The 23,393-nt window shown below is 48.3% G+C and overlaps 1 protein-coding gene across 1 annotated transcript; it reads right to left on the reverse strand.

Annotated features, from left to right (window-relative positions):
• Positions 1-1,636: 1,636 nt before the first annotated feature.
• LOC144888810 (sphingomyelin phosphodiesterase 4-like) lies at positions 1,637-23,088 on the reverse strand. Its single transcript, XM_078768056.1, has 8 exons — positions 23,015-23,088; positions 19,909-19,995; positions 16,626-16,762; positions 12,185-12,260; positions 11,081-11,192; positions 8,222-8,274; positions 3,907-4,055; positions 1,637-3,405 (listed from the first exon to the last, which is right to left on the reverse strand). Exons 1-8 carry the CDS (start codon positions 23,054-23,056, stop codon positions 3,249-3,251), a joined length of 813 nt encoding a protein of 270 aa, XP_078624182.1. The 5' UTR covers positions 23,057-23,088; the 3' UTR covers positions 1,637-3,248.
• Between the last annotated feature and the right edge of the window lie 305 nt (positions 23,089-23,393).

Consider the following 23,393-nt stretch of genomic DNA (forward strand, 5'->3'; position numbering starts at 1 on the left):
CCACAGGTACTCAATGGGAAGAAGGAACTAAGGCGATCGGGGGAGAATGAAACCAAAAGTGGTAAGAAATAACAGACATTTATTGATTATGTACACCAAAACCAAAGAAGAAGAAACGAAAGTAATATACAGAACGAAGAAGAAGAAGCAGGACACAGGGCAGCCTTAAACAGTCTTATATTATATCCCAGGACAAAACAAACAGACTCCCACGACTGGGAATGGCAGGAAGGAATGGCTGGAGGGAGAAGGGTCCAGGCAGATGGTAGGCGTCGAAGGTCCGGCCCGGTGCGCAGCGTCGAGGTGGCTCCAGTCCACGCTCCAGGCTCGAGGCGAAAACCCGGCGGCAGCTGCACGTATTCGTTTCACGCGGGCTGGCAACGTGAATGGATCGCGTAATGTCAGCGGACCCACTCTTCTGCCTCCCGATCCTTCGCACTCAGCTCACCTCTCTCCAACGGTCTCTCGACGCACTCTCCCTCTCACTCAACTGTTCATGAACCTTCTCACTCGACTCCCTCACTAATCTGTCCAAGCAGTCCCTCGCAGCCACTTTTATCGTCCGTGTAGAAATCAAGCCGCCGGCTCCGATGACACGCCTACCAGTTGGCTGGTTGGTCGGTAAGGGCTCGCTGACTCCACCTCTGCTGACGAGTCGACGTGCCACAGCTTGTTCTTGTGGTTCCGCCCCTTCTTCCTCGGCTTAACCGCATGGCTTATGGCGGCGTGGTGCCAGCAAACCGCCCAATGCAACGGCGGCGAACGCTGCTGGCAAGCGAAGTACCACAATTTGGAGAGGGAGAGAGCAAAATGGATGGAATGGGGCCTATCTTATTTGATTAATGCAACGCAGATTCAACTTTTGGGAACAGATCCTTAACTGACACACATAATAATGAAATAACTACAGAGAGGTCCTACGGTTCGCTACGTGTTGTACATGGACTAACTAGAGTGTGATCTTTAACAAAGCCAATTGATGGGGATATTTACAGGGGATCATTTATAAGGGAAACATTTACTAAAATTTACGAGTGAAGGTTCTAAAAACCGTAACAATATATATATATATATATATATATATATATATATATATATATATATATATAACTTAGGAATTCAAGAGTATAATTCAGACTGGTTGACTCAACAGTTGCCTTTGTGATGGAAAGATATACATACCTTCGTAGTCCTGTGTAAATAATATTTGAGGACAAGGCTTGTGAAAGCTTTGTTGTCCCAAGACAATTATCTTCTGGTTCAAGTGACGCAATGGGAAGATAGCGACAATCAGTGGTTCCTCGGCCCCCGATCAATCCCCTCCCCACTTCCTGCTGCTTCCTTATCAACGATTCCTCGAACCCTGATCTACCACACCTCAATCCCTTATCAGAATCCCTCGTCCCCCGATCGCCTTCTTCCTGCCCACCCCACTGTGAGGACGTAATCAAATATTCTCCTTTTGTTCTAATTGATATTAGAACTAACTACAGTGCATTCAGAAAGTATTCAGACCCCTTCACTTTTTTCACATTTTGTTATGTTGCAGCCTTATGCTGAAATCATTTAAATTCATTTTTTCCCTCATCAATCTACACTCAATACCCCATAATGACAAAGAGAAAACAGGATTTTAGAAAGTTTTGCAAATTTATTAAAAAGAAAAACTGAAATATCACATTGACATAAGAATTCATACCCTTTGCTATGACACTTGAAATTTAGCTCAGGTGCCTCCCATTTCTCTTGATCATCTTTGAGATGTTTCTACACCGTGATTGCAGTCCATCTGTGGTAAATTCAATTGATTGGACATTATTTGGAAAGGCACACACCTGTCTCTATAAGGTCTCACAGCTGACAATGCATATCAGAGCAAAAACCAAGCCATGAGGTCGAAGGAACTGCCTGCAGAGCTCAGATACAAGATTGTGTCGAGGCACAGATCTGGGGAAGCCTACAAAAAAAATTCTGCGGCATTGAAGGTTCCCAAGAGCACAGTGGCCTCCATAATTCTTAAATGGAAGACGTTTGGAACAACCAGGACTCTTCCAAGAGCTGGCCGCCCGGCCAAACTGAGCAATTGGGGGAGAAGGGCCTTGGTAAGAGAGGTGACCAAGACCCCGATGGTCACTCTGGCTGAGCTCCAGAGATCCTGTGTAGAGATGGGAGAAACTTCCAGAAGGACAACCATCACTGCAACACTCCACCGATCTGGGCTTTATGGCAGAGTGGCCAGACGGAAGCCTCTCCTCAGTGAAAGACACATGAAAGCCCGCTTTGAGTTTGCAAAAAAGCACCTAAAGGACTCTCAGACTGTGAGAAACAAGATTCTGTGGGCTTTCATGTGTCTTATCTCTCTGAGCCATCCGGGAGCACAATGAAAACTCTCCACTCCACTCCACTCAAATTCACAGCCCAGGCCTCGCACAGCCCAGAGCGCATAGCTATTGACCAGACCCCTCCAGAGAGCGAGCACACAATTAGTGCAACAACGGATGGACAATGGCGGGACCAGATCGGGAGAGGTGCCCGATCTTGTGTCTGCACCGTGTCCTCGGCGCTTCAGAAAAGACACATCACACTTACACACACTGCAACTTTCATTCTGTGTTCCCGACTGGGTCTGCCTGTGATAAAATTAGTGCTAAGGATACCTGGGTTACCGTTACCGTCCATGCAAGCGTGCCATCTGGCTGTCTGTCTTCTCATTGCATTTCACCTCCTGTATCCCCATCCCAATATTTATTTATTAAGCCTGTTTGCTTTTTGAGAATTGCTGTCGATTTGAGCAATACTTCAAACAATAAATCCCACAAATCAGCGAACTGCGTGTGCTGAAACAGCCATACGGTGAAATTAGCAAAACAGCATTGTGGTAGATTATCATGTATATGGCCCAGCCAAGCAACAAAATCAGATTCTGCTCCACCAATTTTAAAACCAAACAGGAAAGGGCTGAGGTTTTGCTAATTTCCCATGTGACTTTTCGCTTGTGGAAGACAAACTTTATCTAGCCACAGATCATCTAGCCTCAGCATGTTCCTTTGCTCAAAGCAAAGCCACACCATCATCATTGGGATTCTACTCATTCCTGCATCCCAATTTATGTGATCTTGTACAATATGGAAAAGTTCTTATTTTATTTTAAAATCTGTGATCAATGAAAGGACTGATATTCTTGAATAAATTTGCAAATCTGATGCATGCCACCATCGTTGGGTATGACAAAGTAATGCCAACAACCGTCATGATTTCAAGCCACTTACTTGCAGGAATAGCTCCGAGTGCCAGATCTGATGTGCGGCTGGATCTTGAACTGCAGGGGTTTGGTGCCCGCTCGGCCTTTTCAGTAGGCTTGTAAAGGGGTTCGAACTGATGAATGAATGCAAAAAGGATGCAGACCTGGGAAAAGGGATTAAGGATGAAAGAGTCAGTGGGTGAATTTGCTTATTGCCAATTAAATTCAGACTTGTTGGATATTTTCCCACATGCTCGTCTTTCCAAATTCAAACACCACCACCAGAAAAAATAAAGGATTTTGGACAGCAACACACACTTTTTACTTCTTTTTTTTTACAAGTTTTATTTGATGCTCTTCCCCAAGTTTCCTTGAAGAGGCATTTGGAGTTAACTACAATATGTGGAATGGCACACATGGGGACCAATCAAAGCAGTCCAAGCACAACTGATAAATCAAAATGAGCCAACAAGGCCAAACAAAGCAATTAAAAACATCCAAAGAATGAAATTCATGCTTCTGTTTTGGTTTTTTTTTTCCTTCACTTAACATTCCCAATTATTGGAGCCACAGACAAAGTATAATTTTCAAAAAAGCTGGACTGGAGACGTAACGTTCTGTGCAAGAACAATTTGGGTTCTGCGCCAGTAATGTGTTGGACGAACCTAGCTGACGGTGGGGAAGATGTCAAGCTGCAAATGGGAAACGGTCCCGGTGGGCTGCCGGTCGTGGGGAGGAAATGATCGAGATAACTGCCCACAAGGGCTGTGTACAGGTTGTCAATTGTGGTGAAGTGCTGATGGTGCGCAGGCACCTGCAAAAAAATGCACTCATTTCCTGCATAAAGGCCACCCAAACATTTTCATAACTATGCTCCCATTTACACCATTCCCTTCCCTCATGCTTCCCAATACCATCAGATTCTCAAGTGATGTTGTGGACTTCAAATAAATAAATGGCTGATGGTAAAAGTATCCTTTGGAGAGGGAGAAATTGCACTTCTTTTTTTCCCACAATATACACTACGAGAGGTGTGTGTGTGTGTGTGCGTGTGCGTGTGCGTGTGCGTGTGATCGTTTTTGTCACCAGACAGCCATACGGATCTTTACCAAACTTTTAGAGGGGCATTAGTGAGTCCTGGAGAGTGATTTAGGCAAAAACAATGTTTGAAAACTTCGAATAAAAAAGTTGGATAAAAAGTATAAAAATAAATCGCTCTATCGTGGACAAGCCTTTATAATCGATGTAAAAGGTGATATTAAATGATCCCCAAACCCATTCCTCAGAGCAGGGGTCACCAACCTTTTTCAATGCGAGCTACTTTTGATGAATGAAATGCAGCATTTCAAGCGTTATGAAAAAAAAATTTAAAATATATAAATTGATAGGGGGACAAATTTAATTATTCAATGTTCAATTATAAAAGTACATATTTAAATTGAAGGAAAATCTATCTTCACCTTTACTTAATTGTGAAACTTGACACTGCATGCTGTCCACCAGTGCCGCGCGTAACCTGGTGTGTATCTTGAGAGGTTAACTGTGACGGAGTCCTTCAGATGCTCGTCTGTCGGGCTGATTTGAAATTTAGATTTGATGCAGTTCATGTCGGAAAAGGCAGATTCACAAAGATACGTCGAGCCAAATAGGGAAACCACTTTCAGTGCTACTTTGCGGATCTTACTGTACTTTTCAGTAACCGTGAGACTCCAGAAAATTGCAGCAAATTACCTTGATTTCAACCAAATGTCATTTTGAAGGCCGATAATCTCCTTTTCCAAAGGGAAACAAAGGTCAAACTTCAAAGGTCAAAAAGCACACCAATTTGTTCAGAAATGTCACCAATATCAACTTCCATGGAGGAGTTAAAGTGAACATCACACACGGCTTCATCTCCTCAAAATCATTAAATCTGTCGCTGAACTCTTGGCCAGGCCTGGGTTGTTTTTTTTCCTCCACAATTTAATGCAAGCTACTCATTGGTAGCCATGATTGACGTGTTGGCGACCCCTGCCTTAGTGGGTGTAGTGAAATGTTTTAGGCCCCCGCCAAAAAAAAAAGATAGAAAAAAATATTATAATAATTTGATTTATTCAAAAATTCCAACAAGATTAGAACAGCACCGGGCAACGCAAAGTACCCCACTAGAATGAAACAAGGAGCTGATACACTAGGCCCTCGTCTTCTAGGTGGTGTACAGAATAGATCTGTGTGATATAAAAGCTAAACCTTGAACGGTTTTTGAAATATCGCATGCACAAGCCAAGTCAGAGATGACAGAATTCAGCCAATCACAGCCATGATCTAAACAGGTTGACATAATATCATGAGGAATAGATATCTGCAATATGAAAGCTAAATGTACAAACGGTTTTTTTTTTAAATATCAGGAACACAAAAATGCATGGACACATGATCGGTCAGTCAGTGCTCGTTTGAACGTCCCCAGTCTTCAAACTTGTTGGACACAGAGCATAGTTTACTGGTGATGGGCTAGCATGGATAGCAGAGTACAGCACCGTATGTGGAGGTGGTAAGGCCTCTTGTGCCTTTCTTGAATGCAACCCTGATCAGTTTCGAGCCCGAGGCCTTCCATTGCTCATCCCCTACCTTCTATATTGCAATGTTAAGCCAATCAATACTGAAGCGACTCAGTGTTTTCCTGTAAATTAATTTCCTCATTAATATCATGCCTTATTCTCGACACAATACTGTCTTTCACTCAGATTGCCACACTTCCTGTGTTTCTCTCTTTCCTATCACACCGATAAACCCTGCCCTGGTGTACCTTTAATTCCCATCTTCCAGTTTGATTTCTCATGAAACCAAGTCTCACTTACAGCAACTATGCTATACCTCTCAGCATCCACTCTAGATTACATCTTTCCATTCAAGCTCCTGGCATTGGTATAAAATTCCATCAATATTTCCCTTCCGAGAACCATCCCCCTGCTGCCCCAACTCTCCAAACACAACCTCAGCCTCCAGTTTTAAAAAAAGTCCCGATCTCTTTCTCCAGAACTGCTGCATATCTCACTCCACAACCTTGCACTTATCCAATGACATCTGCTTCGTCTTGCCTTCTTCTTCTTCGGGCTTATACCCCTTGGTGCCAATATTGGTTGCAGATAGATCACAATCACACTCAGACTCGATACTTGAGTGATCCTACTCTCCGATGTTATTACTTGGGGAGGCCCCATTGTAAGATCCTACTATGCCCGTCCTTCAGCCTCAGGCGAATGCACTCACCTCCACGATGGGAATCAGAATTACACCCCTATGAATGCCAAATGTGAGTGGTTGCCTGGCAATCAAAACCACACCCCCATGAATGCCCCTGCCACACGCGCATCCACCTTGAGAATACCTACGGCCACCAGGAAAACACCCAGATGCATCAGTAAAGAACATGACTGTCCCTTCACCCTGGTCTTCAATCGGACACTTTATGGTCCAGGAAACAGGACTGGGACCATACATTCACCGATCAGGCCACCAAACCTATAGCTTGGGACGAGAGCCAGATCGTGTCCCAGGCAACTCTTGGATACGACACCGCACTCAGACCCGCTGTAGGGCTCAAAGGGAATGCCTGTTGAGGTGGCAGAGATACACAGGCCAGACTGCTGATGAAAGCATCGACAATGTCACTCCCGACCCCGCAAACTCAAATCAACCTCTGCGACAGGATTCAGCAGAGGTGCTTTGTTTTTTTCTAAAAAAAAAATTTTTTTTAAGGTTAAAGGGATAAACACTGTAAAACAGATATCAGTGCCCACTTATACTAGTTAGTTATATTAGTTAGATATTAGTTACCGTGACAAACAAAATATCAACAGTGCAATGAATGAATGAATGAATGAATGAATGAAATGAATGAATGAACGAACGAATGAATGAATGAATGGGTGCCAGCTTAGGATCCTAGGATCCTGGGTTCGAATCCCGGTCGATCGCTGAATTAACGCCAGGGGGGTTGACTCAGCCTGTCATCCTTCCGAGGTCGGCAAATTGAGTACCAGTTCACTGGTAATTCCCTGTTTGTCGTTAAAGGCGGCAAAAAGGGTTGGCGTCAGGAAGGGCATCCGGCCGTAAAACATTGCTTCAAAAAGGGGACCGAAAAACAACAACAACCACGGTTCCCGAAAAAGGCCAACCCCCGCTTGCGGGGAAAAATGGCCTCTAAAGGTGGTTATATTTTTTTTATAATGAAAAAAAGAACTAATTAGAACGGCACTCGGTAGAGAGATTAGCTTTGCCAGGCTGACCAGTTCACGTTTTGTATCCCACCGATAGGCCGGATCTCAATCCGGACCTAAACCAAAGTCAATTTGGCCTGTTCTTGTTACCTACCCAACTCATCCAACAAATTTCGGCATAATCAGTCCACAACGTTTTGAGATATCATGCTATATATCGGTTTTGGCCCGATCTCAAAATTGCGAAGAATCACTTAAAAAAAAAAAATTTTTTTCATCAAAACCGGATCAATTTGTCCTCATCACAACTCAACCTTTCCATTAAGTTTCGTCTGAATCTGTTCATAACTTTTTGAGATATCCAGCTCACAGACAGACAGACAGAGACAGACAGGGGTGAAAACATAACCGCTGTCCCCTGGAACAAAGACATTACCAGACATCATTGTACTTTGACATTAATGACAAGAAAAGTAAGCAAAAGACAAATACTTTTACATGCTTGTACATCAGCTTAAAGTACAAAGATGTCCAATTTGACCGACTTGGAGGCACAAAACCCAGAAGTACAACCATTGGCAAGATTCGGACATCTGCTAATACCGGAGTAAACGTTACACTAACAGAATGGATGCATTTGTGTGGAACAATACATAATTATTCACCAAAGCTGATAAAAAGATGAAAGCAAAATGAAGTTCAGTCAAACCAGAGATAAAAATTACACAAAGTTTAAAACGTCAAAGAAGAATAAAATTCCGCAAGTCCAACGACTCACCTTTGGTATCGTTAGGGACAAAGCGAAGCTAAAGATGTAGTATTCAAACGAATCTTCATTTTGGTGAATTAAGGATACAAAATGGCATGGAGTGACAATTGTATCAGTTTGCAATCAATGTTTTTATACTCCATTGCAGTGCTCGGCAACCTTTTTGTAGTGGTGGGCCAGATCGTCATAGGGCTGCCCGGGCACGTGCCGGAACGATAACAAAGTAGTCATTAGAGGTTAGAAGAGTATTTTTTCATTTCCGGTTAATTGTCAATTGTCAAGTGAGGTCTGTGTACAGTTTAATCATGGAACAGTGTGGTTTTCGTGTTGGGCAGCCAATAAGAAAAATCTGTGCCTGCATTTTTGCGTGTGGCTCGGCGAGCAAAATAGAGGAGGTGGAAGCCGAATGTTCCTCTGGTCTGAAGTCCAAACCGAATGCGTCTATGCAGGCCCACCCCTGTTCCATTGTATTCAGCTAAAAGGGTGTGAGCGGTGCTGTGACTTTATAGCATTTTGATACCCATCTCAAATTGCCCTTCGAGACAATAGTCAACAACAAAGCATGAACTGTCACCACATGCAGAGTAGAACTGGTGGGATCGGTAATTCTCCTGAATAAGGCTGTTTCCATAAGCTCAGAATCTATGAACAACTTAAGACAAATCCATCTTATCCACCCCGTATGTTGTCCCCTCACCCTCACTCCTCCCCATATCCCTTAATGGTTCAAGTCTCTCTCTATTTTATCCGTCTCCCCCCCCCCCCCCGCACCCCCCCCCCCCCCTCCGCCGTTGCTGCTGTTCCTTTTCTCCTGTTGCGTCTTGATCCGTTCCGTGTTCTAGCTCTTCCACAGGCCTCAAATCTGTATACAACGAAGGCTTACTTCCAGTCATCGGCAAGGTCATGGAATCCATCCTTCATGGCTTACTTCATGGTCATGGTCACGGCTTACTTCCAGTCATCGGCAAGGTCATGGAATCCATCATCGCAGTTGACCTAAAATCCTTCCTTTTCTCCAACAATTTCCTTCCAGACCATCAGTCCGTATTCAGACCTGGTCACTTCAGGTTGTACATGCTGTTCCTACTCTCCCAACAATGGGTAAAGGCCCTCAATGTCAGACATGGGATCTGGGCCTTCTCTCTGGACATATTTCATGATTTTCATACAGTCTGGCATGATAGCATCCTGTCTTACTCTCCAAATTATCTGCCTATGGCATCCATGGCCGAATCTGCACACGACTGACTGGCGTCTTCTATTCTTGTACCCAACATGTGGCTCTCAACGGAATCCTTTCATCTCCTCTTCCTGTCAAGGCTGGAATGCCCCCAAGGCAGTGCCTCTGCTGTGACATCCCTCATCCTTCAGACAAACAGGCATCATCAGCCTCTTCCCTTTCTTCAGACCTTGACAAAATCACAATCTGGTCAATCACTTCGAATATGTCTTGCAATCCTGACAAATCTTCATATTCTCACTCTCTCCAAAAAGACCACCTGGGAACCCTCGCATTTACTTCCTTACCAATCCTATTGAAGTTCAATCATTCATATTGTTGGGTCTCACGATCAGCCATGATCCCTGTTGGGTGGGCAAGCCGTATCTCAAAGTTGGCCTCCAACGCCAGTCGCCGACTGGGGACCATCCTCCATAATGCAAGGTTTTTCCTTTGCACACCTGAACTTTTATCTACCTACAAGGCCTTCATCCACAGCTTAGTGGAGTACCTCTGGGCTGATGCCCCGACGCCACACCTTGCTCAGCTTGATGTCATGGATACCAAGGCCTTCAACATCATTGGAATCTCCCACAAAGAGGCATAGTCTCTGGGCCTACCACAGTTTCTGCAGGGCACATGCAGTCTGGTGAAACTCCCAAAATCCAGAATCATTGCTCACCTCCCCTCATTCATTCCTCTTTTTCCCCACCCGTTAAATAAACTTCCACATTCTCTTCAATCTCCTTCCCACCAAGGCTTCAAGACTGTTGTTAAACACCATTTCAGATCGTCCCCCATGTATAACCATGATCATTTTTACCCCCCATCAATCCCCTCCAAGATCACCTCTTTCCAAGTTTCCAATTTGCCTTCCACTTTTGTAACAGAGTTTGCGGATGTCTCCATCTTGTTCACCCCAGTGTTCTTCCCTTACCCCCATTCCTTATGCCTCCAAGTCTCCATCTATGCTGTCCTTCAACCCTGCTGTTGATATCCCCCACTCATCCGTCTTTCTCATGTTATTTTACGCTCTGATCAGTTGTGTGTTCTCATTCCTCCATAACCCTGAACATACAATCTTTATTTTTCATCTTCCAACATTTGAGCAGTTGAATGGATGTAACATTATTTCATAAGATTCACTTAGTCTGCATTTTGTTGCAATGCTCGTAGGTATTGCCACTAATATATGCTGGTACCTGACCAAATACATTGTCCAAAGCGAATTGTTTGACATTTGGTATATCCCTGTGCTGGGTTTGGAAAGCCCACAAAGTGGCTTAATAAAAAGTTTATTTCACATTTTGTACAGGCTGCCGGCATGGCCCAGTTTGAATCTCAGCCCGGCGATAAACTGTCATCCCGGTGTTTCACAGACAGGGTGTTCGACCCCTCGGATGGACGTTGAACTGGGCGTCCCGTCTGTCGGAATTAGTTGGTGGACATTAAAGATGCCATGGTCTGCTTCGCGAAGTCAGCGAGCTATCGTCGGCTTCCCTGAACAAATTCCAAATTCCTGCACCCTCAGTCATGTATCCTGCGTCAAGTTGCGATCCAACCAGGCGGAACTGCTTTCGAGAACGAATGCTCCATCCAGAGGATTGAACGGGCGTACGAGTACATTTTCACAGTGTAGGAAAGGATACTGAGCAAAATGCAGTTATTCACATAGCCCTTGCTGGAAAACTGAAGTTTGTTCGTATAAAGTGTAGAGTCATCTGGAAACCTCCCTTCCATCAGTACTCTCCTTAAGAGGGCCTGGAAAAGAGGGGATATCACATCAGGTCGGTCAGAGGTCAGAGTGACAATACGGTAATACAACCAACACTTCAAATTGCCTGGATATGACAAATTAAATAAAATATACACAGCACTCAACATTGTACTCTTCATAAAATACACACAACATGCACTTTTTTGTTTGTTTTTTTGGTTATGCACAATCTATGCTCATGGAAGAGCAAGGCGACATGTGATAAGATGGCAACAATATCAATAGTGGGTAATGTGGAAAGAATCAAACAAACAAGAAAGTGGTTTAACCGACAGGAAAAGAGACGCACAAAGACGATAACCTGCAGGAAAGACGGTTGGTTGTGGGGACGGTTAATGGGACGAGGAAATATCACGTGCAGGGATAGACGATGAGACAATATGGTGGTATACAGCAATCTCAAAGTCCTGCCACATCTCATTGATGTGCCACATCTCAAGTGCTTTCACAGACATGAGAAAAGAGGAATAACGTGTTGAGCATGGTGCCCAGATAGTGGCCCACGATATGTCCAGAGACGGCCTGAACTTCATATTCAAGGATTTGAACAAACTGTATGCTCTTTACAAAAAGGATCGGATACATCAAAGTTAGATGATTGTGCAATGGGGAAGAATCACTTTAAAAAATTAAAATTAAATTTGTATCCGAATCCGTATTCGGATCTTCACCAAAATATAATAAATTAATCCTTGTCACACACCGAACCTGTTCACCAAGTCTCGTCCAAATCTGTCCATAATTTGAGATATTGTGCTGTATATTATATTTTTGCCATATCTCACAATGTTGACGAATCACTTAAAAATATCTCGGATCCGGATCGTCACCAAAATCTCATCATTTCATCCTTGTCACATACCCATCCTCTCCAAATTTTGGCCAAATCCGTTCACAACTTAAGATATCCTGTTCACAAACAGACAAACAGACAGGGGTGAAAACAAAGCCTCCGCCACCAAACAACACAGTTTACCGGCAATCTTTGGAGTGAAAATGGATAGCTGAGGTTCTCTGTCTGCAACTTGTAGACCATTCTCATCATGGGACCACTAAAAACAAGACAAGTGTGTTTTTCAGTGTGCTTAAAAAACCAGATCTGTCATCAATATGCGATGGCCTCCTACACGACCACGAAAGATCAGCGAGACGATCTTAAGCAAAATAAAAGGCAATTCGAAAACGTTTATATATTGCTACCTTGCATACGGCACTCGCCTCAAAGCTGTCTAGTCTGCATTAGGATACCAATCTAGCTATAAACTGTTATTCTGGTGTTTCACAGGCAAGGTGATTGTGAAAGAGAGGGGGAGGGTGGGAGAAAAAGAGGGGAGGGTGGGAGAAAAAGAGGGAGGGTGGAAGAAAAAGAGGGAGGGTGGAAGAAAAAGAGGGGAGGGTGGAAGAAAAAGAGGAGAGGGTGGGAGAAAAAAAACAGGAGAGGGTGGGAGAAAGAGAGGGGAGGGTGGGAGAAAGAGAGGGGAGGGTGGGAGAAAGAGAGGGGAGGGTGGACAAAGAGAGGGGAGGGTGTGAGAAAGAGGGGAGGTGGGAGAAAGAGAGGGGAGGTGGGAGAAAGAGAGGGGAGGTGGGAGAAAGAGAGGGGAGGTGGGAGAAAGAGAGGGGAGGAGAAATAGAGGGGAGGGTGGGAGAAATAGAGGGGAGGGTGGGAGAAATAGAGGGGAGGGTGGGAGAAATAGAGGGGTGGGTGCGAGAAATAGAGGGGAGGGTGGGAGAAATAGAGGGAAGGGGTGGGAGAAATAGAGGGGAGGGTGGAGAAATAGAGGGGAGGGTGGGAGAAATAGAGGGGAGGATGGGAGAAAGAGAGAGGAGGGTGGGAGAAAGAGAAGGGAGGGTGGGAGAAAGAGAAGGGAGGGTGGGAGAAAGAGAGGGGAGGGACGGGTAGAAAGAGGGGAGGGAGGAGTCGAAAGAGGGGAAGGGGGTAGAAAGAGGGGAGGGAGGGGTAGAAAGAGGGGAGGGAGGGGTAGAAAGAGGGGAGGGAGGGGTAGAAAGAGAGGTTAGGGAGGGGTAGAAAGAAAGGAGAGGGAGGGGGGTAGAAAGAAAAGGGGAGGGAGGGGTAGAAAGAGAGGGGAGGGAGGGGTAGAAAGAGAGGGGAGGCAGGGGTAGAAAGAGAGGGGAGGGAGGGGTAGAAAGAGGGAGAGGGAGGTGGAGAAAGAGGGAGAGGGAGGTGGAGAAAGAGGGAGGGGAGGAAGAAAGAGGGAGAGGGTGGGGGAGAAATAGGGAGAAGGTGGGGGAGAAATAGGGAGAGGGTGGGGGAGAAGAGGGAGAGGGTGGGGGAGAAAGAGGGAGAGGGTGGGAGAGAAAGAGGGAGAGGGTGGGAGAGAAAGAGGGAGAGGGTGGGGGAGAAAGAGGGAGAGGGTGGGAGAGAAAGAGGGAGAGGGTGGGGGAGAAAGAGGGAGAGGGTGGGGGAGAAAGAGGGAGAGGGTGGGGGGACAAAAAGGGAGAGGGTGGGGGGAGAAAGATGGAGAGGGTGGGGGGAGGAAAGAGGGAGATTGGTGGGGGGGGAAAGAGGGAGAGGGTGGGGGGACAAAGAGGGAGAGGGTGGGGGAGAAAGAGGGAGAGGGTGGGGGGAGAAAGAGGGAGAGGGTGGGGGAGAAAGAGGGGAGAGGTGGGGGAGAAAGAGGAAGAGGGTGGGGGGAGAAGAGGGAGAGGGGGGAGAGAAAGAGGGAGAGGGTGGGGGAGAAAGAGGGTGAGGGTGGGGGAGAAAGAGGGAGAGGAGGGGGCGAAAGAGGGAGTGGGTGGGGGAGAAAGAGGGAGAGGGTGGGGGAGACAGAGGGAGAGGGTGGGGGAGAAAGAGGGAGAGGGTGGGGGAGAAAGAGGTAGAGGGTGGGGGAGGGGGAGAAAGAGGGAAGGGTGGGGAGAAAGAGGGAGAGGGTGGGGAGAATGAGGAGAGGGAGGAAGAGAAAGAGACAGGGAGAAAGAGAGGGAAAAGGAGCAGGAGAAAGTGGAGGGGTAGAAAGTGGGGGGAGGGTTAGAAAGAGGAGGGTGAGAAGAGGAGGGAAAGCTTCCTTCTGTATTCATCCTGTCTGTCCCTCATCCAAGTCTCCCTCCATTTTCTCCTTCAACTCCACTGTTGATTTTTACATCCCACCCACCTCCCCACTGTTCCTTTTGTGGTGTTGCGTCCTGATCCATTCATTGGTTTAACTCTTCCATGAGCCTCAAGTCTATACTAAAAAATATGAAACCATCAGAGGTTGGTAACCATTGCGCATGCTTGATGCGCCGAATGGTTTATTTCTGTGTTGAAGTCCTTCGAAGGGAAGTGATCTATTATATATTGTGAACCGTGGTGTACTTTTGCTTGTTATTAGTCCCCTACCGGTGGACACCGGAGGGGACTATAGGTTTGCACGCCGTCCCTCCGTCTGTCCGTCCGTCAGTCCGTCCGTCAGTCAGTCAGTCAGTCAGTCAGTCAGTCAGTCCGTCAGTCCGTCAGTCAGTCCGTCAGTCAGTCCGTCAGTCAGTCCGTCAGTCCGTCCGTCCGTCCGTCTGTCCGTCCGTCCGTCCGTCTGTCCGTCCGTCCGTCCATCCATCACACAAAGAACAGTTTTCCGGACTTTTCCGGACTTTTTTTCTAAACTCTTAATGCTAATGATTTCAAACTTGGTACATGGTTTCCTCATGATAAGTTACAGATCAAGTTCGAACTTCACGACGTTTCGATCATTCTTTGACAAAGTTATGGCACTTGAACTTTGGTAATTTCCCCAAACAGTTTTCTGGACGACAGACTGCCGGTAGGGGACATGTATTGCAGCGCAATACTCAGAATGCTTGTTCAACAAGCATTCTGAGTATTGCGCTGCAATACATGTCCCCTACCAAAGTTCAAAGCGCCATACCTTGGTCAAAAATGATCGAATGTGCAAATTTATGCACGGTTGATGCTGGTTTTCAAACTTGATCTGAGGTATGCTGAGACACATGTGTGTCACGCCTTGCCTCGTTGATAAGCCCACAAGGTCGCTCCGTGGAGCAGCCTGCACGTATTGCACTGTGTGAATTATATAATTACCAACTCATGGTCTGAGGTACTAGCGATTCAAGATATCCATTTTTTTAATATTTGCGTTTAATTAACGATATCTGCCAAACCACATGCCCTATCGCAAATTCCAAAAAGCCATTTTAGTGGACTGACATGCTGAACAGATCTGTGAAGTTTCCCCTTGATTGGATCAAAAATGAGGAAGGAGCTCGGTTTTAAGGTTCATGCTTAAAAACGTCATAACTCTGAAACCATGCGACGCATGACGTCATGCTCGCCGACTTTTTTGTTCGTCATGGGTATGCGATTCTGCCTGCAAAGTTTGGCCTCGACGTGTTCAGCCGTTGCAGAGAAAAAGGGGTTTTCGTGTTTTCCCGAAAAACAATATGGCGGTCGAACCACGTGACCTGTGACGTCATAATTATCATTAAAATATTCTACAGGCCGAGTCACCCCTACGGTGAAAATTTGATCTCAATCGGTCCAATTATTGCAGAGAAAATCTTTTTAAAGGAAATTAAAACTTAAAATGGCACTGAGTTAAGGATCATCAGAATTATCAGAATTCCCAAAGTTCAAAGTGCCATAACTTTGTCAAAAATGATCGAAACGTCGTGAAGTTCGGACTTGATCTGTAACTTATCATGAGGAAACCATGTACCAAGTTTGAAATCATTAGCATTAAGCGTTTAGAAAAACAGTCCGGAAAACTGTTCTTTGCGTGACGGACTGACGGACTGACAGACGGAGGGACGGAGTGCAAACCTATAGTCCCCTCCGGTGTACACCGGTAGGGGACTAATAAATCCTTATTTTGCAAGACGTGGGCCTCATCCGCAGTGCACTTCCTGCGTGACATTCGTTTTGGCAAGATCAAATATCCCTGGAGATTAAATCAAAATGCTGATAACCAGCATGGGATTAGCCCACACACACAAAATGGGTCGTAAAAGGGGTCGCTCATCACTCAGGCAAGCAATCGATTAACCCGAGCCTTAAGTTCAGCTGGTTCTCAATGCAAAGCCTCAGAGTTTACATTTTCCCACCAAGCACAAATTACGGTTACGTGACGGGTAACATCCACGGAGTAGTACATTTGGCTTTAAACCAAAACAAGTGGTTTTACTCACAAACCCATGCGATAACAACTTCAAAATGTACACCTCGAGTAACGAGAAACGCAATCACAGGGAAGCCAAAGAAAGCCAGCAGCATGCGGAAGCCAATCAGAAACAATCACAGTTTGTAACAATGGGATTGACGGTGAAGCAAACAGCTCCTTCCGGGATCATAAACTGCTGAAGGTCGCACAGACGAGAGGAAGCGTGTTTCACACCTTCCAACATCAACATACGACTTTCAGGCACAGCAAGAAAGGGAAATTGCAAACATGCATCGTCGAGTTACTTGCCTGGGCGATAGAAAATTGTGAATAACGGTGTAGTCTGCGTAATTGTCTCTGCTGTTCACGAGGCGAGGATTCCACCCCACTCCTCCATTCCCGCCATATATATTGTCCACAATAGCTTTGAAAACGCAGTGGAGCTCCTGTAATCCAGACATCAAAGGAGGAGGAACGGCAAATAACGTGAATAGAAAGCATTTAAATACAACTGAGAATTACATTCACAACACGACTCAAAAGGTTGAAACTTGCTTGAAGGTGTTCTCTGCACGACGATACTCTTTTTTTTCATTACCAGGTAACCAACTTGTTTTATATCTACGATTTAAGAGAACCGTTGGTCTGTCTGTCTGTCTGTCTGTCTGTGTGTGTGTGTTGCCATTTTTCTCAGAGATGGCTGAACGGATCTTTGTCAAACTTTCAGAGGTTCATCAGTGAGTGCCTGGGAGTGTTTTAGGCAAAAAAAAAAAAAAATAGAAAAAAAAAGTTCGTTTTTTTTAATTAAAAAAAAAATATCTCTATGGTGCCTAAACCTTTTTGATTAATGACACTTATAATTACATACAAGTACACATTCACATAAATAAATACTAAACACAAACATTTGAACAAAAAAAAATCAAATTCCAGAAGTGTACGAAGTTGGTGGTAAAGCTTCTTCTTCTTCCTGACCGTCATCAAACTTAACTCAGAAACGTGATGAATGGCACATTCAGCAGCAGATATTCAACAAAAAGGTGAAATGATCATTTGACATTTGTGATGGATTCTGATTTGGATGCAATTGCTTTTCCATTATATTTGCCCTCATTTAAAATATGTTATAATGTTTCTTTTTCGCTTGAACAACGCCGGGTACTCCAGCTATAAACACTTTTATACTTTACTCGGGTACAATTACAAATACAACTTTGGCTGGGGAGTAACATAGGCTATGTGGCCACGGCCTCATTTGGGGGTGTGGGGGATCGGGAGAGGGGCGTAAATTCTCTATGTAAATGTGTACCGTGTAGCACCAATTGGTGATGGTGGCAGAGGGTATTACAAATCCCTTTTTACCTGGGAAACACTGAGGTTAAAGCACTCTTTGCACAGTTAAATTTTTCCTCCTTCCCTTCCCCCCTCCCCCAAAACGGAGGAGCCTGTCAAAGCCCCCCAACCCCCAAAAAAGATGTATGTGTAGTACAGTCGTCCCTCGCTATATCGCGGTTCACTTTTCGCGGCTTCGGTACATCGCGGGTTTTTCTCGCTAGTATATGTAAAATTATATCGCGGATTTTTCGCTATATCGCGGGATTTTGCGGTATAAATGGATTTTTATATACTATTATTTTAAATATTTTTGTGGTAAAATAAGCATTTTCTAGCCTAAAAAATTAAAAAACGTAAAGAAAAAAGAAAAATACAGTTATTAAAACATATTACAAGAAATAAAATACTGTACATAGTGTACAGTAGAAGGAGAGACAAAGAGTCGTGCGTATGGAAAACGCAGATGCGGCAGCTTCCACTTGCGCTCGTTACCCACGTAATGGGTAACTGTAATGCTCTTTTCTGGCTGTGCAGTACATTCATCATCGTCATCAGTACTGCACAGCTAATTCATCATCATCTTCATCACGCAAGTTGTAGTATTGAAGAGCCGGGGCTCTTGCTTGATACGGACGAAATGACGGGCAAGACACAAACTCGTCCGAGAAGATATTTATTCTCAAAACCAACTCGCGAACACTGAAAAGCCCATTTATCGGGCTGCATTATAAAGCACAAACAGGAACCGAAACCGAAAGCCACGCCTCTCAAGCGTGGCGTGCTTCGGTGGTCACGTGATCAACAGGTGTAGCTGATTATACCCGCACGCGCGACACGCTTTGGTGGTCACGTGACCAGCCACTTGCGCCGCGGATCCCCGCCAGTGACGTCACCGGCTGGAGCAAGGAGATTCTGATGCTGGTCTTGCTTGGGGAACCCATGGGTTGCTACAGTATCTTCAATGGTGAGTACCCATTAGAATTTTATATGTTGTTAAAATTACGTATGTTTAAGAGTGTAAAAAGTGTTTAAGAGTATAGGACGTGTTTATAAGAGTATGGGAAAGGTTAATAAGAGTGTGGGAAAGGTTAATAGGAGTGTGGGGAGGGTCATAAAGCTTAAAAATATATATAAATAATAAAATAAAAATATGGTCGCTACTTCGCGGATTTTCGTCTATCGCGGGGGGTTCTGGAACGTAACCCCCCGCGATAAACGAGGGATCACTGTATATCTTTTCCCTCCCACTCCCTTCCCCACCCCACTCCCTTCCACCCACCCCACTCCCTTCCACCCACCCCACTCCCTTGCTCAACCCTCCCTCTCCAGCCTCCCCCCTCACCTGGCAACGCCGGGTACTCCTGCTGGTACTGTATATATCGCACCCGTGTCTGAAGGAAGCGGTTCAGTTTGGCATTTTTAATATGAAATAGGCAAAGCCTAGAAATGAACAAAAGCATCTAGAATTACCCTTTAGAACCCATTAGAATTACCCTTCAGAGCCCATTAGAATTACCCTTTAGAACCCATCAGAATTACCCTTTAGAACACATTAGAATTACCCTTCAGAGCCCATTAGAATTACCCTTTAGAACCCATTAGAATTACCCTTTAGAACCCATTAGAATTACCCTTCAGAGCCCATTAGAATTATCCTTTAGAACCCATCAGAATTACCCTTTAAAATTACCTACTAGAACCCATTAGATTCCAGAGTCCTGAGTTCAAATCCCAGTCTGCTGTTCAATTAACACCAGGCGGGGCTGACCCAGCCTGTCGTCCTTCCGGGGTTGGCGAAATGAGTACCAGTGCACCGAGATTTCCACATCTGGTGCGGAGTAGCGTCATCGCTCAGTAGCGTACAGATAGATTGCATGCATGTGCCTTCTATCGCCAGGCCTATTTTTTGACCGATGGATGGACGGATGGAAGGGAAGACGTAGCCAAATGACATCGTAGAATCGCCGCTTAAAAATTGAATAAGGCACAGGCAGAATCAAAAACATAATACGTGGACATGAGGGGGTTGGAGGAAAAGAAATATCAATGGATGAAGTGTCTACAACTCTACATATGAAATACATTTTACGATTGGCCAATGCTTTTGACCCGACAGAAGCAGGAGGTGGAAAAGACCCCAGAGGGAAGGGGGGAAGAAACGAAGGAAATGACAATGAGGAAGAAATAGACGACAGAAAAGCCGGAAGAAACGCATCCTCAAATCCGTAAAGGAGAAGAACGGTGATGATCAGCTTACTTTGGTTGAATAGTTATCGATGAGATGGGTTAATGCATGGCAGCACTGCGCTGCAGGTTTACTGGCCATGTCAGCTTGCACCTGCATCTGAAATCAAATAAGGAAAAACACAGCGAATTGGTGTGCACAAGCAACGAGGCAAACATCCACGGTGAAAGAGGAGGGGCGGGAGGATTTAAGAGGGGTAGAGTGATGGAGTGGGCGGCGGAGCGACGCTATGAAGCAGTGGGTGGAGTGGTGGCTGGGTGGAGGAGTGGTGGCTGGGTGGAGGAGTGGTGGCTGGGTGGAGTGGTGGCTGGGTGGAGTGGTGGCTGGGTGGAGGAGTGGTGGCTGGGTGGAGGAGTGGTGGCTGGGTGGAGGAGTGGTGGCTGGGTGGAGTGGTGGCTGGGTGGAGTGGTGGCTGGGTGGAGTGGTGGCTGGGTGGAGGAGTGGTGGCTGGGTGGAGTGGTGGCGAGGTGGTGTGGTGGTGGGTTACAAGGGGAGCAGTGTAGACGAGGTATGGAGAGGGAGGGCGGCAAGGGGAACATTTGGGGTTGGGGGGTGCATAATAACGTGGGAAACACCGGGGGAGGGGGACCGACAAGGGCGACGCCGGGGGAGGGGGACCGACAAGGGCGACGCCGGGGGAGGGGGGCCGACAAGGGCGACGCCGGGGGAGGGGGACCGACAAGGGCGACGCCGGGGGAGGGCAGGGGGAGACTGGGGGCAGGGGGACGCCGGGGTGGTCGGGCAGGGGGACGCCGGGGTGGTCGGGCAGGGGGACGCCGGGGTGGTCGGGCAGGGGGACGCCGGGGTGGTCGGGCAGGGGGACGCCGGGGTGGTCGGGCAGGGGGACGCCGGGGTGGTCGGGCAGGGGGACGCCGGGGTGGTCGGGCAGGGGGAAGCCGGGGTCGGGCAGGGGGAAGCCGGGGTCGGGCAGGGGGACGCCGGGGTCGGGCAGGGGGACGCCGGGGTCGGGCAGGGGGACGCCGGGGTCGGGCAGGCCGGCGGGAGGACGCCGGGATCGCGCGGGGGGACGCCGGGGTCGCGCGGGGGGGGGGGGGGGGGCGCCGGGGTCGCGCGGGGGGCGCCGGGGTCGCGCCGGGGTCGCGCGGGGGGCGCCGGGGTCGCGCGGGGGGCGCCGGGGTCGCGCGGGGGGGCGCGGGGGGTCGGGCAGGGGGACGCCGGGGTCGGGCAGGGGGACGCCGGGGTCGGGCAGGGGGACGCCGGGGTCGGGCAGGGGGACGCCGGGGTCGGGCAGGGGGACGCCGGGGTCGGGCAGGGGGACGCCGGGGTCGGGCAGGGGGACGCCGGGGTCGGGCAGAGGGACGCCGCGGTCGGGCAGGGGGACGCCGGGGTCGGGCAGGGGGACGCCGGGGTCGGGCAGGGGGACGCCGCGGTCGGGCAGGGGGACGCAGGGGTTGGGCAGTGGACACCATGACTAGGGTCGGGCAGGGGACACCATGACCAGGGTCGGGCAGGGGACACCATGACCAGGGTCGGGCAGGGGACACCATGACCAGGGTCGGGCAGGGGGACACCATGACCAGGGTCGGGCAGGGGGACACCATGACCAGGGTCGGGCAGGGGGGACACCATGACCAGGGTCGGGCAGGGGGGACACCATGACCAGGGTCGGGCAAGGGGGACACCATGACCAGGGTCGGGGTTGGGCAGGGGGGACACCATGACCAGGGTCGGGCAGGGGGGACACCATGACCAGGGTCGGGCAGGGGGGGCACCATGACCAGGGTCGGGCAGGGGGGACACCATGACCAGGGTCGGGCAGGGGGGACACCATGACCAGGGTCGGGCAGGGGGGACACCATGACCAGGGTCGGGCAGGGGGGACACCATGACCAGGGTCGGGCAGGGGGGACACCATGACCAGGGTCGGGCAGGGGGGACACCATGACCAGGGTCCGGCAGGGGGGACACCATGACCAGGGTCCGGCAGGGGGGGGACACCATGACCAGGGTCGGGCAGGGGGGACACCATGACCAGGGTCGGGCAGGGGGGACACCATGACCAGGGTCGGGCAGGGGGGACACCATGACCAGGGTCGGGCAGGGGGGACACCATGACCAGGGTCGGGCAGGGGGGACACCATGACCAGGGTCGGGCAGGGGGGACACCATGACCAGGGTCGGGCAGGGGGGACACCATGACCAGGGTCGGGCAGGGGGGACACCATGACCAGGGTCGGGCAGGGGGACACCATGACCAGGGTCGGGCAGGGGGGACACCATGACCAGGGTCGGGCAGGGGGGACACCATGACCAGGGTCGGGCAGGGGGGACACCATGACCAGGGTCGGGCAGGGGGACACAAGGGTTGGGCAGGGGGACACAAGGGTTGGGCAGGGGGACACAAGAGTTGGGCAGGGGGACACAAGAGTTGGGCAGGGGGACACAAGGGTTGGGCAGGGGAACAACTGGGGTTGGGGGGGGGGGGGGGGTGAGAAGATTATCCGGTGTTGGGAGTAAGGGATTTCTGGTGTATGCTATCAGTATCACTCGGGAAGGGGAACACAAGGGTCGGGCAGGGGAACACAAGGGTCGGGCAGGGGAACACAAGGGTCGGGCAGGGGAACACAAGGGTCGGGCAGGGGAACACAAGGGTCGGGCAGGGGAACACAAGGGTCTGGCAGGGGAACACAAGGGTCTGGCAGGGGAACACAAGGGTCTGGCAGGGGAACACAAGGGTCTGGCAGGGGAACACAAGGGTCGGGCAGGGGAACACAAGGGTCGGGCAGGGGAACACAAGGGTCGGGCAGGGGAACACAAGGGTCGGGCAGGGGAACACAAGGGTCGGGCAGGGGAACACAAGGGTCGGGCAGGGGAACACAAGGGTCGGGCAGGGGAACACAAGGGTCGGGCAGGGGGACACAAGGGTCGGGCAGGGGGACACAAGGGTCGGGCAGATTGTCATGGGGACCGCAAGGCTAACCCCCGCTCTAGCAGGGAAAATGGCCTTAAAATGCATGTTGTTGTTGTTGTTGTTGCTATCACTCGCTGCGCACACCAAGCCAAAGCCAAACAACGTTTTCTGTCCTGTCGTAATAACACGGAGCACAATTGAAATCTCTACAATGTTACATTTACTCTGCACGACTGCACTGCATACCTGCAAGGAGACATGGTACGACTGCTGTGGAAAACCCGCCATCGATTGAACTAACCACTTCCTTTCTCTCTCAATCAAACGTGTGTTACTGTATAAAGCACTCTTTAATTTTGTTCTATCATTTTTAAAAACAACGCTGTGAAAATGTCCTTAGCCGCTCGTAACAACCCTTCAATGAAAACACATTTAGTATGAGTTTGGGATTGAGGTGAAAATAAACCGCCGACGATTACAACGGCTCTCACATATTACACCGCTCAATCTACGTAATAACAAATTACACCGCTCACATTACGTAATGGAGTGGTTGGTCAACTCAAGCGCTTATCAGAATTCCTTGTTTTAGTCAGGTCAAAATACAGTTTAACCCCCAAAAAAT

This window comes from Myxine glutinosa, chromosome 14 (assembly GCF_964187855.1).
Source record: "Myxine glutinosa chromosome 14, kmMyxGlut1.1, whole genome shotgun sequence".
NCBI lineage: Eukaryota > Metazoa > Chordata > Myxini > Myxiniformes > Myxinidae > Myxine > Myxine glutinosa.

Bases quoted from the DNA above. Each gene is read 5' to 3' on its own strand.
- LOC144888810 (XM_078768056.1), bottom strand. From the start codon at position 23,056: ATGGCGGGTTTTCCACAGCAGTCGTACCATGTCTCCTTGCAG. The intron at 8,275-11,080 runs GTATCCTTTCCT...ACCAAAATGAAG, and splicing joins GAATAACTGCATTTTGCTCA to ATTCGTTTGAATACTACATC. The intron at 4,056-8,221 runs GTGAGTCGTTGG...ATTTTTTTGCAG, and splicing joins TGTCCCTAACGATACCAAAG to GTGCCTGCGCACCATCAGCA.